General features: G+C 35.0%; 1 protein-coding gene and 1 long non-coding RNA gene across 5 annotated transcripts in view; both read left to right on the top strand.

The window, feature by feature from the left end:
* Nucleotides 1-13156, top strand: part of LOC105425794 (rho guanine nucleotide exchange factor 17) — a 56215-nt gene that overhangs the window by 30249 nt on the left and 12810 nt on the right. For all 4 annotated transcript variants that reach the window (XM_089073876.1, XM_089073877.1, XM_089073878.1 and 1 more), the window contains exons 9-10: nt 8293-8370; nt 11809-11886. In XM_089073876.1, coding sequence (XP_088930002.1) covers nt 8293-8370; nt 11809-11886 — 156 coding nt within the window. The remainder of the gene's footprint in view (nt 1-8292; nt 8371-11808; nt 11887-13156) is intronic.
* Nucleotides 2922-4991, top strand: LOC148937125 (uncharacterized). Its single transcript, XR_016138607.1, has 2 exons — nt 2922-3399; nt 3834-4991. It is a non-coding gene; the product is annotated as an uncharacterized LOC148937125 (long non-coding RNA).

Below are 13156 nucleotides of genomic sequence, written 5' to 3'. Positions count from 1 at the left end.
CGGCATTCGCCATTGCGCGATATTTAATTCGAGCGAATCGAACCTTAGGATCGCGTGCGAGGCACTTTTGCCTGTTGCGAGTAAACAGAATTGCATTTTCAAATTGTTTGTACCTTATGCTCAATTCATAAACGTGCGTAACTTTATTATCGTGCTGAAACCTACTCGTTTGCTAGCGGCATCCATATTTTTTATTAGTCCTATTTTTCACGTGCATTCTAAAAAAAATGCTGAAAAACGAACGTTTTGATATCGCTTACTACATGTAACTCATATCTGTATAGCTTTTACTAAAAATATTTTTATCTGCTTGGGATATTTTATTTAGATATTTTATAATATTTCTTGAAATAATTTTTAATTAAACTTTTGATAGAAAGTAAAGTGCAAAGTGAAATATCGAATTTTGAAAATGAGCGGTATACTTGAAACTTGAATCGCAAAAAACTGTTTACTTTTGTATTTTATTAATGAAATATTCACTGCCTGCGGTATATCTTCCATATTGGAATGTTTGATTATTTATGCGAATAATTATTAAAGGAAATTCATGGGCCAATGATTTGTGCGCAGAATTTGCACGCGGAATGAATAGAACGTAACGCGTTGTGCATTTCTACAACAGCGCGATAAACTCGCTAAATGCGCGTCCGAAAGGTACGAAGTAGCGTTTCGATGCTCGCCGCAAGCTGGATGCAGACTAAACAAGCATCGTCGAAATAAATATAGGCCCGCAGGATGTTGCAAAAATGTGATCTCATAGAATAATCCACAGAGTGTGCATGCCAAGCCGCGATCACGAGCACATTCCGTGCGCTTTTAAGTAGATTCATTGGCATTTTGTTTATCCGAATGACACTTGTGATGTCAACCTGCCTTATATATCATTCTTCAGTCACAATTTTTTAATATAATCTTCTTGGAACTCATACTGTAGTAACATATACTGTAGTAACATACTCATACTATAGTAACTCATTGTTGCATTGAAAAATTTTTCACAATGTTTTTCCTAAGAAGAGAAATATCATAAAATGATCTAGTTGAGAGTGTTATATATTATATTTTCTTTCAACATATTTGACTATTAATTGATCTAAGTTCTTTTATTACATTTAAATTATTTTTAAATTTTAATAATTTATATGTAGGTTAATATGTAAATATAATATCCGTTTTTTTTAACACGATTTAATACGATAATTTTGTTGTGTAACAACGGATAAATATGAAATTAACTTTTTTTTAAACGAATGTATCGGAATTGTATGTAATGACCTTTAAATAGCATAAAATATTTAAATTTGGTTAAATGGAGATTTTCGTGATATTTAATGAAAAGCGGAAATATTTATAGACAATTGCATTTATATTTTGAATTTTATTGAGTACTGCATAAAAAAGGAAATTATGTTACGATTGCTAAGATTGAAGAAATTCGAGAAATAGTACGGTATTGAAAAACTCTCGTATTTCTTTCTGCTTTACAATTATTTCCATCGGAATGCATCCACCACCAGCGGTGAGAAGATTCATCCGCCGTCGCCGATGAATGAACGCGAGTGGCGGAAATTGATTTCTCGTCTGTCGAATAAAGAAGGAAGCCGCGGTCTTAATAGACGTCTGTTTATTACGACGCATTCGAATTCGCTTCGCGGGCTTATCGATTCCTCCCGCCTCATCCGTCGCCGGTAAACACAAAAGCCGCGCGCCTCCGTGAAAACGGCGAAGCCAGCCGGTTCATTGTTCTCGCACGCTCTCGCGAGGCTTGCATAAATCGTACGTTCAACTTCTTTAACGGAATCCTCACGTGGACGAGTTTATTCGGGCGTGAGTCCAGGCACATCGGCGCGGCGCGCGAAGCGAGCGTGTGAAGCGAGAGAGAGCCGAGTTTACGGGCCAGAATGCCGCTCGGCTATGAATTAGATCTCTGTTATTTGAAAGAACAAAACGTACGGTTACGCGCGAACGACTTGAGAGCCCGTAGTCCCGGTCGAACGTCGTCGTAAAATCGAGACGCGTCTGCCGGTGCAAAACGTGCGACTTAAATTTAAATGCGACCCGTCGATGCGTCCGCGACGTTAAGTGGCTCGCTAAGTTGAGCTTTAATTTGAAGCGCGGCTCAAACTGCGCGTACTCTCGAAATTTTTCAGCGACGTTCAGAGAGAGAGAGAGAGAGAGAGAGAGAGAGAGAGAGAGAGAGAGAGTTGCCTCGCGATTTTGAATTAAATTTACAGCAATTTCAATTCTATTATGGTTTAATTTTAAAGAACGGATACATAAATTACGGATTTTATTCATATCTCGATTATGCGCAGAATTCAAAGGGAAGTTTCACGAGTGGAGATAATATCTCTTCATGTTTTTCACGGCGCGAAAACATGTTTTGCCGATCGTAAAACGTAATCTCTCCATCTTGATGCTAGTAAATAATGAAATTATTATAAATGAATAATAAATAGAAACGAATAATGAATAGCAGATCAGATTAAATTGTCTCCCGACCGTATGATATATCTGTAGTTGAGATTAAATAAATTATTTGATTAGAAATATAGGGGACACCCCCCCCCGTTACAGTATCTCGCTTATCTAATCTTTCTGTTACGCATACAATAATTTAATAGAAAACAGAAATCAATGTGAAAGGATTAATGTCCAAATTCGTGCAAATTAAGAATTGGAAACAATTAACGATGTGAAGAAATTAATCGCGTGATACATCGAGATGAACATTTCGAACCTTACTTAACCATCAGCTTCAATATAACAAAAACATTGAGACAGAAAAAAACCTCTAGAACATAAAAAGTGGGTAAAGAAAAATTAATTTGTAACAAATTTTATCCCAAATTTTATCTCCGCGCGAAATCCGACCTGTTAAGGACCTGTTGCACAGTGACGAGGGGTTCGAAAGGGTTAACCTGGCGACTTGACGCAAGGTCGCCTCTCGTCTCGTCTCGTTGGACAAGGTCGTAGAAGGGGAAGGATGGTGGCGGCGATGCAGGATACGGCGGAGCGCGTGTAATCCACGTGAAAAGTACGCGCCGGCGTCCTGACGCCCGGCTTCCGTCCTCTCCACCGCCGCTATTCTCTTGGGCATCGATCAGCTTCCTGGTAGCTGTGCGACGGGTCGCCAGTTTCAGGCGTAACGTCGCGTCTAACTGTTGCTCGTCGCGGAAAAGCTGCAGCGGACAGCAGCACGCGGAATCGCTGTCTCGCTGCGGATTAAGTCCCCTCAAGACTTTCGGCTCGGTAATTTGGACGCGCGCGCGAGCGCGTGAAAAAGGCGCAATATTTTCAGAAAATAATTGTCGAACTTTACTTAACTTTACTCTTCTCGACATTAAATCCCGATAAATCGATAGTAATAATCTATACGATGTGATACCGCCACAGGTAACTACTAGACAGCACGAGGAGGAAGGGGAAGGGGGGGGGAGGGAGGATCGATTTATCACGAGTGTCTCGTTCTGTGCAATTCCATGCACGAAAATTCCGCGCGAAAATACGCTTTGCCCATCGGAGCGCGGTCTTTCCCGCGGTGTTAATCCCAAGTTATACAAGTTCGTACATGAATAATTGGATATGTTAGTTGCTCCAAAATATACAGAATTAAAAAAAAACCATTGCAAAAGATTTTTCTGGATTTTTTTTTTTTGGACAATAAATATTCTAAACATTTTGATGTCTTTACTTCCGTATGCCGTCTATTTTGTTTAACGTGGGTAGTATTTCCATCGATATAAAAATTATATTGAATGACTTAGCTTGGATAAAGTATAAGATATATTGTAAACTTATTTCCAATGACATAACAACATTGCTGTCAGATGCATCTTGCTACAACGTTACACAACAGAGTATTAGGGGCAATTGCACAAGTTGAAGTTGAGTAATACTTTCTTCGCGTTGAGTCAATCAAATTCTTGGCAAATAAAAGTATTTCAACATATTATATAAAAATTATAGCATTTTATGCTGCGGGAAGAGGAAGTAAGAGGAAGTAATCTCCCATTTGTTGGAATCTGACAATGTCTATTGTTCTACTCGTGAACAGAAGCGACGATTACCTCACTCGGATCGATCCTCGATCGGTGTAATCACTTTGCGTTATATCATCCCTCGATTTGCTTATGCAGCGTTATATCATGTCAAGCCATCCGTTTGTTTCATTAAGTAGAAATAAGCGTGGCGAATTGCGTGGATATATAAGATATATGAGTTGGCTGTCAAACAAGGTCTCTAGGTATCACTCCGCTTCGATTTACGCTTTTTTCACTCACTCTTTTTATTTCTCTCTCTCTCTCTCTCTCTCTCTCTCTCTTTCTTATTTTATCTCTTCCTTGTGACAAGAATTGAAGTAGCTCGGGCGACGGGGTGCAATTACAGGCGCGTCGCGACGCCTCCACTGTGTAACAGGTTGTAATTTCAATCGAGCCTCGTCGACGTGCAAATTCACGTTGAAAGTGTTTACTTTACGATTGCGTGGCACTCTAGGGCGACATGAACGCGTGTGAATAAGTACCTGTAAGTACGCGAGCGTTTTTCAACTCGTTTAGCACGACAGGTTGTCAACGATCCGACACGTTTATTAATGTACTTTCTTATATTTAACAAATATCACATTATATAATTTTTATTTCTTTTAAATTTCTTCGATTTGACCAGATAGATTCGTATTCTATAGCATAATTGTTATGAGATTAATATTTTATCGCAATAAACTTCATCTATAACTTAAACTTTAAGAATAAGGTGCACTTTTAAAATTCAAATTTTAAAATTTAATCCGTAAAACTTTCTATATTTTTAATGGCTCGTAACATAATTACAGACGCGTTTTAACTTCAATCAAGTTAAGCATATTTTTTTATATTAGAAATGATTGTATTTTTTTTTCGCTATATTTGTGACTATCAAAGTGACCATAAAAAAATAATAGATAATTGTGAAGAAATGTTATTACTTCAATATGTTATTAACATTAACATTAAAAAAATAAAATGCAACGTAATTTTTTTCTGCAATTGTGAGAGTAGCTGAGAGAAGCTCTTAATTATTCCATGCGCGTATCTACGAGCTAATCGAATAATGTCGATCACTTTGTGCTACTGGAAAGCTACGCTTGAAAATCAACTTTGTTCCCTTTGTCAGACAGATTTAATTCAATTTTTCATATATTTCAAGATATCTTGCGTTTGCGCGTACCGTTTTGGTGTTTTATATTATATTATATATTTCTTTAAAAATACGTTACATTTTGCCGCGCAGATCTGATCGGAAAATTGTCAAAGTACGTTTAAATGTCAGGACTTGATTTTTCTTTTTCGATATAGTCTAGTATGTAACATATTTTTCCTTTTCTCGATACCTCGCAGCTACATCACGAAAATGTCTCTTCCTGACCTTATCTCATCCAATCAATTCGATATTCCGCAAATGAATCATGATGAATCTCGTTTTATTGCACGGATCTATTTCTTATCTATTTAAAATTCTCGTTTATTAAAGTTGATTAATTTTTTTATGTAATAATGAGATAAAGAGATATTCCATAATATGTTTAAAATGCATCTGTAATAATAATTACCAACAAAATTGTCACAAACAAATTATCTTCTTTGAACATATTATATGTATTAATTGTTTCGTATATGCACAATATAAAACTATAAGTGCTTGTGAAATAAAATATCAATTTATATAATAGAATTACAATTATACAATATAAAGTCTATTACGTGCGATTGTCAATGTGATCAAGCAGATTGGTAATTGCTCGGTGATTTTTTTTTTCTGTAAAATGGGAGATAAATAGAAGATTTATATTTTAATAAATAATTTTTAATAAATAATACAAATTGTAATACAAGCGTATAAGTATAAGTAGGGAGCTTTTTTACTGAAAAATCTTGATTTTAATTACATACCTTTATCTCCTTAATTTCAAGGTGAAGGCTGCTCAGGCGCAAGGATCGGCGCCGAGCATTTGTGATATAACTTCGCGATTAATTAGCAAAAGGAACTTGCGTAATTAAGCGGTAGCACAATGGATCATTATGCTCGCACAACGGGATCAAGGGGTCACTATCGATCGCGCGTAATCGATTCTGTAACTGGGCGCGACCCGATGGAACGAGGAAAGACCGAAGCGTGAAAAAGGGAGAGAGAGATGAGAAAGAACGTTGCGGATGAGCTTGCAAGTTCACGAGGGGGGGGGGAGGGGGGGGACGAAGCGGGGGATCTTTAGTCACAGTGCTAAATATAACAAGCGGCCTGTCGGTTCGTTCGTAAACGACGCGTTCGACGCGCGCGATCGTCCAGAGGCGCGAAAGCTCCGCGTGCAAATTCCCACGAGGTTTTAAAGCGGCGCTGTCCGAGCGTGCCGAGAGTAGGCGTGCAGACACGTCGAGAAACACGGCGTCTTTTTTTTTTTTCTCTCTGATACGCGCGTCAGTTTCAAGTACGGCGCACATATGATCGCCAATTTTGCCAGTTAGCTCTTCTCGACGAGTTGGAACTCGAACTGTTGTAACTTTCGATTCATCCGTAACGATTAGCATTGTTGTTCAAAATGTCATCAACATCGTTCTCTCTTTTAATTTTAATCTTTTTTGGGAGAATGATGATGACGTTGAAAGATAGCGGAAAATATTGACCTCGCGATTTTTTTTATTGTAAATTAAAGAAAAATGCACATGATAAAATGTAACGATCATATAAATTGAAAACTATGGGAGACATATCTTTTTTAATCTTTTTATCTTTTTACTTTCTTTCCGCATTGGTTTCTTGGAAATTTTTAATTACTATAAATTTCACGGAAATTACTCGTTATAGAAATTTCATGGTGGAAATGAGGAAATAAAAGTAGAAGGAGTAGAGATATACGTAACAAACTTTCCAATCATTTGCAATAATCGATATTGAAGTACGAAACTTTTTTTATAACATCAGTTTTCTGGAAAGTCACATTAGCAATCAAGAGACACAGAGGAGAGCACGCAGTGAGAGCTATATCTTATTTCGTATATTTCGCATTTACAAATCATAAAATTTGAAAATGAATGTACGGATGTACTTAATTTCTCCATTGATACGTGATCAATGCAGTTTACCGAAACAAAAAGTGTTTCAGCGCGATCGACTTGAAGCTCGTAGGAAGAGTCCAGGAATAAAACGTTTGAGAGTAGCTTTTACGTACGGAAGCTTAAGAGCTCTACTTCAGTTTCGCCCCGTTTCCGCCAAGCGGAATAGATTAAAGTGAGAGACCGGAAACGCGCGAGACGTGAGTGCATATTCTACAGTCAAACGCGCTTCGCAGTGCATCGATTTCGGGAGATTGCGAAACTATCGATACGTACTTTTGCTTGGATTACTATGCGAGTAGAGGGTGTCGATGCTCACGAAATCTCAGTACAGGTGGCCTACGTGGATGACAATGGATGCTGATCGCAAGCTCGTCAGTCAGCCATCGGTGGACAGCGAGAATAACGAACGCGTCACTTCTGAGCGCGTGGGTAGTTCTTGTTTTTGATGTTTATAGACTAGGCAGGGCTAATTCTGAATGAAAAAGCATTCCGAGCATCTTGAGTAAGCGTTGAGTAAGCTTTTGACGTACTACGCTGCAAAAGTACTTCTAAAATAATCTCAAGTGTCGTTTGAAAATTATTAGACAAGTCAAATCTTTTCTTCTTCATCTGGCCCTTCTCTATTTTCAATTGTTATCAAAACGAAATATACTTTTGTAAAAATATATATGTTTTGTTTTTACATGTAAATAAATATTTATTTATCTGTATTTTTATTTACATAAAAAAAATTGAGATTTAAGAAACACGCGAAGAAAATAAGTAAAAAAGAATGCATTTAAGAAGAGGAAATCTGATGACCATCGAGATAAAAGAAGCTTGATGAAGGATTTTTAGAATTGAAAGATGATTCGTTATATTATGTATTAGTTAACTTAGGATTAAAATACTTCGTCTTTCATCGATATCTTGACGCGTGCATCCCAATGCCGACGCAACATCCTGGGACTTGTCATGCATGTTGTATATACGACTATAATCAAACGTGTCATACATACGCACGTGAAGCATCGCACGTGCACTTCTTTCGTAAGCACACGTGCGATCTTCATCACGAGACGATACAATAATCGAGCTATGACAGCGATACTCGTTCGCTTTCCGTCTCGGTCAAACGCTGCCCTTGTAATGTCGCTCATTGAATCTCCTTCCCTTGTAATGTCGCTCATCTTTTCTCATTGTCTTTTCTGTATTGCAGGACACGAGGACTCACGTGGTTGTGGAGCTTTACGATACAGAACGCTCTTATGTGGAGGCGCTACAGATACTAGTCAATGTAAGTATAGTTATTAGCACAATAAATCCAAGAAGAGAGAATCCGTTTCTTCACAACTTGAAGTTCAATCAAGAAAAAATAAATAAAAAGGAAATAAATATTCTAAAAAAATACTTTCCATTTAATTCTAATTAATTTGTAAAGATTTTCAAGATTTTCCTTCTAACTTACATAAAAGCATTGATTAATTTATTTCTTCTTAAAGTTTGATATCCTTTTTCTTCAGAAAAATGTAATATGATATGTCGTAATTTTTTTGATGATTCGGATTTTTTATTTATATTTCTTAATTTTTATTGATGGTGATGTAATAAAAAATAAAGATTTTTCTCAACTATTAAAATTTTTGTGAAAGATGAAGGATCAATTCTTTTTTTAAATATTTCAAATTAAGATGATTACAAAAGAGTTACATCAATTAATTTCCCAAGTCACGACGGCGAAAGAAACGGCGTTGCATCGATGCATGTCGGAAACTGCGATTCGTCCTTGTGTCTTGTAAACAAACACCCCCGCCCGTTTATTCGCGTGGATTGAACAACAGCTTCACTCGAGCGAGTTGTTGCCCGTTCCACCTAAGTACGCCATCTCCAGTCTGTTGTTTTCATTAAATTTCCACTCCCGACTTCATAATCGCTTTTGATTAAACACTGGAAATACCAAGTCATGACGAATAGTTATGGAAATTAGTTGGTTTACGCGTTTGCATAATCTAGTCACAAATCTAATCTAATCACTAAAGATATATTCTCAATTAAACACTTATAATTATTTTCATCTTCTAAATTTGAGCAATCGTCGTTGAAGAACTATATATTGTTATAATAATAATATATAAATTTTATATTATGATAATCACTTTTTATAATGGAAATTATGCTTGTATAAATTAATATTTTTTTAGAATCTTTATGGTGGAAACAAATTTGTATGATAACTTATGATATGATATATTTATGGCTAAAGAGATATATATATTTATATTTTATCAATTATATTGATTAATAAGCAAATCTTTTTTTCTGACATAATTAAAATCAAAAGTTTAACATTTTTACGACGATAAATTTTATGATGTATCGTTGTTCCGTAAAATCCTGGAAAAAATTGATTTCATTTATTAGATTTAGATATTAATTTATTAATTTGAATTGAATTACATTAATCTCTCTTGCGCAGTTGATGCAATTATAATATGTAATAATTTATATATAGCTGGTAGAGACAATGCCAATAGTAAATATGAAATTTCGTTTAGTTGTACGTCTGAAATATTGAATTCCTAAGAGACGACTACTCTCAGCATGTGATGCATTAAATGCAGGCTGCAGATCCATATCACAAGGCTGCGTTGTACTCGCAATCTAATTTTCAACGCGAGTTTGCGTCCTTCGTCGAGGATTTTGTTTAACAGCACAATGCATATAATATTCGCTGAAGGACGCTTCGCGAAATTAATTGCTCAATGAGTTGCGCAAGGCGGCTCGTAAATACGTGTGCCAAGGTATCACTTTACTATCACGGAACAATAGTATTTTTTTCGCCTATCCGCACTCGATTTCCGATATGGGTATTCGTACGTGTACAGATCATTTCAGTTCGCATTTAATTTCTCGCTAGATATTTCTTTTAGTTTTTAATTTTAATTTTTTTGTTCAAATTAAAAGCTAAAATGCTTTAAAACTTTACGGCCTTCAAATTCCTTTCAAATTGGTAATTATTTACATTTAAACATGTAGAAAAGAAAATAAGAATGAAACCTTACGATATAAAAATGCCGAAAGAATAAAACCTTATGATTATTGATATAAAAATTTATTATATAACAATTAAAAGTCGTCCTATAATTTTTGCTTTTTTTTTTTATTTGTCGAAACCCATGAAAAAAAATTGATCCTTTTTGAGCACATGTATGAGTTGCTCGTGATGGAAATACACCGGATCTTCGAAACACGTGTGAAATGTGAGTCACATTACGTGCAACGTGCCTTGTAAAATACAATTGCGTAGACTAGTCGACTAGACGCTTTAATAAAAACTGTCCGGATAAACGCTGCAGAACTGATGATGAGATTTTTGTTTTAATTAATTACGTGATTTAATGCCACACTAATTGCATTGTCGTTTTGCAGCGCGGCATAATTATTGAATCGAACAATTACGATAATGCTCGCAACAATACTGCGGAAAATTAGTGCCACCTTATCGGGTGATTTATTTGCTGCCTCTCACTTCGTTCATTATCAGTTATCGTTATAAAATGATAGTATTACAAATTCATCCAGCTTTTAAATAAAATCTCATTTTTCGTCATAAACTCTTAATAATATAAAGAAAGTTTTACGATATACATAAATCTGTGTTATATTTTATATTTTAAAGTTTATTTTTTATAACTTTTGATGTGTTTTTAATTTTATCATTTTTTTAAATTAAAAAGGTAACACGTACTATAATTGCAAAATGTATTAATAAATTTCATTTTTTTGGTCTAAAGGAATTAAGTTCATTGAAGTTGCATTAGAAGAGTATTCTTCAATGAACTTAATTCCTTTCAAATATGACAATAAACAGACAATATATATAATAATTTTTAGTTCTTAATTAAAGTATGATACGGACAAAATATATAATAATTTAAGATGGCGTAATCTAATTATTTGAGTCATCTGATCATCAAATGCATAGAATGAAATCGAGGACGTATTTCATTGTTTGTGCTTCCAAAATAGGGCGTGCTGATTTCTTCGAGGCGATTTTTAACTAGTATTACGTCCGCGGAATTTAAGCGTCACCGCGTAACGGTGCGTACGTTTGCTGGTTTGATTGTCATATTTTATAAACAACGCGGTTACGGCACAACGGGAACCGTTGTCGGCACGTTTGCTGATTATTTAACGACGGTCTTGGAACCAAATGAAGGGGGCTCCGCATTTTTCACGTTGCGATGCGACCTAGAAAAATAAGATGGAAAAAGATAGAAAGGGGGCTGTTAAAAGCATACAAATAAGCCGCGAGGTACATTTTTTACTGTAGTTGATTACAGTATCAATGCGTTGGTGTTAATTGAATTGAATTCATTTCTCGATCTCTCGCATTAAAATTCTAGTATCCAAAGCTTGCGGGATTTTCTTTGGTTTGAAGGACGCGAAATTGAGCCGAAGGTCTGTCGGCAACGTGCATGCAAATACTGTCTGATATAATTTAGATCTTCTAGATACGGCGACGTTAAATGAAATCTATTATTAGAAACTTCACTTTTTAATAAATAATTTTCTTATTTAAAAATAACGATACCATTGCGAAAAACTCAACGTCAGCTTTTCTCTCTATATATTTATTTTCATTTTATTGTCCCAGTGATAAATTTAGTAGATAAAAAGACTATTGTTACACATGTTGGGAAAGCAATATTATAAAAATATCTCTATGTTTCAGAAATACTTACAACCCTTGAAAAGCCCCGAGAATGCTGGTCTGGCGGATGCCGGAACAGTCGACGAAATATTTTATCAGGTAGGTGTATAAGTATATGAACAAGGTGGGCCTGAATACATAATATAATACAACTGGAAACAAAGTAATTTTACAGCAAAATAAACAAAATGATAGAATATTTTTTTTCAAATAAGACCTCATTTTCAAAAAGAAAAAATTTAGAAAGTTAATTAAATACGAAAAATTATTCTCGAAAATTTACAAGAATAAAACGTGTGTAGAAACAATCCAGTCTAATTTAATGCAAAACTATAACTTTGTACGCGATCATACAAAATGTCTGGAACAAAATTATATCAAATATAGTCAAGTGTACACGTACTTGATTAATTTTCAAAATTTTTTTTTTAGAACGGGTCAAAAAAGTCCTTTATCATTTTGCAAATATGTGCTCATCCTTAATAATTAACAATTCGTTATTAATTGCGAAAATCGCAAAATGATACAGGACTTTTCTGTTCAATTTGATCCGCTCTACCGCTGTACATAAGCGCTATACCATTAGAAATCAGACATTTGTATCAGACATTTTGTATATACGGCACTTTGCATTTTTGCATGTTTGCAGAAGTGTGATGTATTTTTGATAAAAACTTGAACGCCACACTTATTCTGTGCATATAAATCTATGTCTCGTCGGCAAGTTGTAATTTAACATCCAGAACTTCCCCGGAACCGAGGAACCTCCGTTCTCTTCGCAGGTTATATTTTAAATGCCATGTCGAGTTGTATATATACATATATATATAGATGGAGGAAGGCTTTACGATCTTCCGACCGACGGAAGATTTAGGGCGAAGGCAAGATCTAACCGCGAAGTTAATCGATCTCGCTCGAATGGCGAACACTATCGATTGTAGAATAGGCCACTCAATAATTTAAAATTTGTTTACAGCGTGGTCGATTTGCGAATTGTTAACAAATCTGTTAATTATTAACAGATTACCTTGAAAAGTAATTGAATGAATATATCATCAATTTATTATTCCATTATTCAAATAGATTAATAATTTAATTAATTAAATATCAATGCAATTTATCATTAATATTGAACATATAAAATAATTATTAGAATTAATGCAAAAAGTATATTATATTGTTTTAATAGAGAAATAAAAAGCTTTACAAAATTAATTAAATTAATTAAATTACTAAAACTTTAAAATTTAATAATGGCACAAAACCGATATCGTCGTTCTTATTTATCTTTTATTTTTTACGAGAGATAAATTATATATATTTGTAACAATATGTAATAAACTCATGACGGTTGAGTCCTCCACATATT

This window comes from Pogonomyrmex barbatus, unplaced genomic scaffold (genome assembly GCF_055798465.1).
Source record: "Pogonomyrmex barbatus isolate J1 unplaced genomic scaffold, ASM5579846v1 scaffold16, whole genome shotgun sequence".
Classification (NCBI taxonomy): Eukaryota; Metazoa; Arthropoda; class Insecta; order Hymenoptera; family Formicidae; genus Pogonomyrmex; species Pogonomyrmex barbatus.
This window is presented reverse-complemented; position numbering and strand designations above follow the sequence as displayed.